This window comes from Hippopotamus amphibius, chromosome 3 (assembly GCF_030028045.1).
Source record: "Hippopotamus amphibius kiboko isolate mHipAmp2 chromosome 3, mHipAmp2.hap2, whole genome shotgun sequence".
Lineage (NCBI taxonomy): Eukaryota > Metazoa > Chordata > Mammalia > Artiodactyla > Hippopotamidae > Hippopotamus > Hippopotamus amphibius.
The window spans coordinates 10,269,137-10,274,702 of NC_080188.1; the positions used below are offsets into that span (position 1 = coordinate 10,269,137).

The 5,566-nt window shown below is 40.0% G+C and overlaps 1 protein-coding gene across 1 annotated transcript; it reads left to right on the plus strand.

Moving 5' to 3' along the window:
• Window positions 1–1,222: 1,222 nt before the first annotated feature.
• LOC130849936 (5-azacytidine-induced protein 2-like) lies at window positions 1,223–2,402 on the plus strand. Its single transcript, XM_057729196.1, is given in 2 exon segments — window positions 1,223–1,389; window positions 1,391–2,402. Coding segments are annotated over 2 exon segments (1,179 nt in total).
• The last annotated feature ends 3,164 nt before the right edge of the window (window positions 2,403–5,566 follow it).

Genomic DNA, 5,566 nt, shown 5'->3' on the forward strand with positions numbered 1-5,566 from the left:
GAGTAGTAGATTGAGCAATCATGACGTTATGCTGGAGCAGGAATAGGCTGGCAAGCAATACAGGATAGATGTTGTGAAAACCAAATGAACAAGTGTTGAGTTGACCTACATTTTCCCTAGTAGTGAGGATCTTTGTAATTGAGGTTAACAATTATCAAATGTGGCTTTTCTTTGTGGACACACAGCTTGACTACACTTCCCAAGCCCCCTTGAAATTAGGTGTGATCACATCCTCCACATCTAACCTATGAAAGATAAAAGTTGCCTGACTCTTTCTCCCTTTCCCCCAGATAAACTTCCCATAAAAAGTTCTTCATGCTACTTCCTCTTTCTTCTGAATGGACAGTGAAAATTATGGTGAAGTAGAAAGTCACATGTTTAAGATGATAATACAATCTTTATCCTGAGTCTCTGAATATGTGAAGCAGAACACCTCATTTACTGGATACTGCCCAAGATTCTCATGTAAGCAAGAAATGCATTATTATTGCATAGAATTATTATAAGTTTGAATCTAATTGGCATTGTTACCTAGCCTGCACTAATTAATACATAAATCAGTAGTAATATTTGGTTGTCATATGGTAGGCAATTATGAAAATTACATCAGAGACTAGAAGGCATTCTCATGACATACAATGATTTAAAACACTTTGTAAACACAATGATTTCAGTAACTTGGAAGGCAAAGAGTCTACCATTTCTGTAGTGTGAGGGTAAGTTATCAGATAGAACCCATCCAGATAGAATGTTGGTATGTGTTGACTTCATTGCTGCATTGAGCAGGACTTTAATAAAAATAAATTAGCCAGATAAGAATTGACCATTTCAGAGCAGAACTGTACGGGAATAAGAGTCAAGGAATTAGACCCAGCCCCTCGCGGCGCTCCCCCGGCGCGTCGCGGTCCTTGCGGGCGGCGACGAGCCCGGGTGACCGGCCTTCTCCGGCGGCGGCTCGGCCCTCCTTCCAGGGCCTCCGGGGCCGCAGCTGACCGGCCAGCCGGGCCGGCCCTGACGCCGCCGAGGCGGGGGAAATGGGCGTCTCTCCGCGGCGTCCCCGCAGCGGCAGCCTTCGCCGGCGAAGCGGCACTGTCTTCCAGGAAACCGGAAGCCCGCGGTGATCCCTGGCCACCCGGTTTGTTTTCGCTCCGTTTCCAAACACTGGGGAATCGAACCTCGGCGGCCCTGGCGGCAGCCCCGCGGAGCCTGTGTTCGGGCTGTCATGGATTCACTGGTAGAAGACGATATCTGCATTCTGAATCATGAAAAAGCCCATAGGAGAGCTCCTGTGACGCCAGTCTCAATATATTCAGGAGATGAATCTGTTGCTTCACATTTTGCCCTTGTCACTGCATATGAAGACATCAAAAAACGACTTAAGGATTCAGAGAGAGAACTCTTTCTTAAAAAAAAGAATAAGAATTTTGGAAGAAAAGCTTCTAGGAGCTCCAAAGGATGAAGAACCAAGTTCTGTGGGACGAGACCAAGTAAATAAGGCCTATCATGCGTATCGAGAGGTTTGCATTGATAGAGATAATTTGAAGACCAAATTGGATAAAATGAATAAAGACAGCTCCGAATCTTTGAAAGTGTTGAATGAACAGCTACAATCTAAAGAAGTAGAACTCCTCCAGCTGAGAACAGAGGTGGAAACTCAGCAGGTGATAAGAAATTTAAATCCTCCTTCATCAAACTGGGAGGTGGAAAAGTTGAGCTGTGACCTGAAGATCCATGGTTTGGAGCAAGACCTGGAACTGATGAGGAAAGAATGTAGAGATCTCAAAACAGAGCTACAAAGAGCCAAACAAATGGATCCATCTCAGGAAGACAATCTGAAGAGCAGAGATCTCCAGAGACTAAGCATTTCAAGTGATAACATGCAAAGTACCTACTGGGAACTGAACAGAGAAATGTCTAATTTACATCTGGTGACTCAAATACAAGCTGAACTACTAAGAAAGCTGAAAACCTCAACTGCAATCAAGAAAGCTTGCTCCCCAGCAGGATGCAGGGAAGACCTGGGGAAAGACAGCACAAAACTGCACTTGACGAATTTTACTGCAATGTACAAAAGACACGTGCCTCTCTCACCAAACGGCAAAATTCTTTGTCATGCCACCTCTTCCCCTTTACCAGGAGATGCAAAGGTTTTATCAGAGAGAGCGGTTCTCCAGTCGTGGACAGATCACGAACAAGCCATTGCTCACAATGGCACAGACTTTCAGGAACACAACTCTTATGGCAGAAATTCTCTGGAAGATAATTCGTGGGTGTTCCCAAGCCCTCCTAAATCAAGTAAGACAGCATTTGGGGAAACTAAGAATAAACCTTTGCCTTCACCTAACCTGCCACCCCTGCATTACTTGGATCAGCATAATCAAAACTGCCATTATAAACATTGATGCTGAAGAGATTCATGATGTTCTCACCAGGTTGCCGTGTCTCCCTCAGTGGTTTTCTTGGGAAATCATTAACAAACTGAAAACAGATTTTGATTAAACTTTTGCAGAGTTCTTCAGTATTTACATTTGCACATAATGTACCATATTACGTAGTTGATTTTTCAGTATGAAAGAACACCCTCCTTCTCCATATTGTGGCTGAGAATGAGATATGTGTTGCTAATTAATAATAAACCTAAGGTGTTTCAAAAAAAAAAAAGAGTCAAGGAATTAACAACTTTGCAAGAGCAGAAAAGTTAACTGCTCTTGGATCTCAAAACATAGAATAAAGTTTTCTATCCAGTCATATACCTTTCTATGGCTTCAAAGTTGAATGACTCCTATTAAGGTGAGACAGATATGAAGAAAAAGAGGCACATATAAAAATAATTCTAAGAACACTTTCCTGGAAATAAATTCAGTGAAAATTATTGGCTTAGGGTACTAAATGTAAGCAAAAAGATCAGAAGCCTATTGAGTTGTTTTTCAGATGAGCCATGTGCCAGATCTTAAAAAAATCTGTGATTGTAAAAACCTGGGTTGTAAATAACGTAAAACTGGTACAAGTTATTCCCTAATAATCACTTTGAATGTGACCATATAAATTATGGACAAGAAAGAACTACCCAGAGCATGGAGCCAGAGGCCACAGAAAACCACGAACAAGCAAGTTCCGTATAGAGAGGAGATCGGGGGCGGGGAACATATTGGTCACACAATGTTTTCTCAGCAGAATTTTGCATTACCTCCTCTATGGTTGAATGACTATTATGTGTTATTTTGATTCCTTTTATAAATAAGAATTTTTATTATGTATCATCTTTTCTTGCTCTGCCATTATATATCAGAAGTGGGGAAGTTGCAAGGAGAGAGACTTACATTTTTATTTTATATGTGCTTTATAAAGCACATATTGCCATGATGTGCTTTACTATAAAAAGCATATCATGGCAATATGGAAATAATATTTTGAGATGAATACAGTGATTAAATGGAACTGGTGAGGAGACTGCATGTGTCTTATGTGAATGCATGATGAGAAGGGTACAAATGGATGAATAGCAGTCTGCATTGTGGCAGACTGCTAACTTCATCTAAATGAGATTCCTCTTTGTCTTTGGCAGACAACTAAAATACACACATTTTAGCTTCATTTGTATTTAGGTGGAACTGTGTTCTAAACAATAGAATATGTATCAATTAACTTTGTATGTAACCAATCACTCCTAAATTTAGTGGCTTAAAACAATCATTTGTTCAGCTCACATTTCTATAAATTAATAATTTGGACAAGACTCAACTGTGAAGTTTTCTTGATTTTGCTGGGTTCCCGCATTCATCTGTAGATCTTCTTCTGGAGGTTGTTTAGCTGTCATCTGGGGTAATGGGAAATTCTGAACCATTTGTCTCTCAGCATCCAACAGATTATCTGGGACTTCAGATAGCAGTGGAAGCAGTGTCTTCTAAGAGCAATAAGAGAAGGTAAACCCCAAAGCGCAATCATTTTTTTTCAGGTTTCTCCTTGTGTCCTTGTTCAAAAAAATAAAATATAATCTGAGAGCCAAGTCCAAATTTAAGACCACAGAAATATAATTGACCTCATAATGGAAGAAGCTGATAATCTTCATTGCAAAGGGGACATGCAGACAGCAATGGGAAAAAATCTGTGGCCATAGAAAATGAATAGAAATAATGCCTGCCATTTCCAGACTTACTCATTAAAAACCTCCTCTGTTCTTGCCATCACCATTCTTCCTTCAATTAGCTGGATAGAGACACTTGCTTTGGCGTATTAAATCTGGTCACAGAGTCCTTGTCACTCTATCAATATGAGAATCTCTGCTGGCCATATGAGTTGCTTGGACAAATGAAATACAGTTGCTATGGTGTGTCCCATTTTAAGGACTAGCCCCTAGGAGACCTAATAATTTCAACATTTGCCCTCTTGGAATCCTGAGCCTTTATATAAAGAGTTTCATCTGCCTTATTGGAGAGACAATGTGGAGAAAAAGAAATTTCTGTTCAGCCTTAAACTGGTCCAGCAATCCCAACTGAGCTGTCAGACATATGAATGCAGCCATCATGGATTTCTGGCCAGTCCTGAACTACTCCAGCTATTCCATCTGAGCTACTGGGCATGTGAATGAGACCAAATTGAGACTGCAGATGACAGCAGTCACATGAGTGAGCTCAGATGAGAGCAGCAGAAGAATCTACCAGGTGAATCCTGAGGCTATTGGTAAATTGTAAACATGTTTTTGTTTGTTTGTTTGTTTCAGCCCCTAAGTTTTGAGATAGTGTTTTATGTAGCAATAGATAACCAAAGCAAACATGGTAACCTTGGGAGATAATCGAAGATGGAAGAACTTCTATTTACTTGTGTGCCGAAATGAGTTGATGATAAATTCTAGCCAACTCCCCCAATGCTTATAGACCTAGAGACCTCGCCCCAAGAGAGTTATGAAAGCAAAACTAAAATTTTATCCTCTTGAGCCACTTCATATGTAGTTCTATTTTGTTTTCCTGCAACTTAGTCTATTTTAAGTGGTATAAGCTCCTATTATTGATGGTCAGTCTATATTCCCAGATTCTGCTCAGGCATTGTCCATCCCATTCCAATATGCTGTTCACTTCCTGGTGATGTAGGACATCTCAAAATCTTCTTCTTGTCCAATAATATAGGTTATGAGGGTTTGAACACCTTCTATGTTATTGGTATTATAAAGAAAAGTCTTACCTGTGGCCAAAGTGGAATAAATGGAATCATTGTGAAATTGTCCACTTAAATGGTACAGTGATAGAATACTTTGCCCCGTCACATCAAAATGGAACAAAAAAGAACTCAATTTGATTTGACACAAGAAAGATTGAAAACATTTATAGAGGCAAAATCAAATGGAAATTCTGAAGCCTTAATTTCCATGTGAATAAAGCACTTTGGTATTACTCAGGCAATCTTCTGTATGAGTGATTGTTCAAGCTGCACATGAGCATGAAATATTCTAGGTAAACACCAGGAAATGATCAAAACTACAAATATTAGTTTATCCATGAAAAGACTAATATATCGTTGTATGAAATATATGCAAAATATTTAATGCCCCATGAGAAAGAGGCTGAAGATG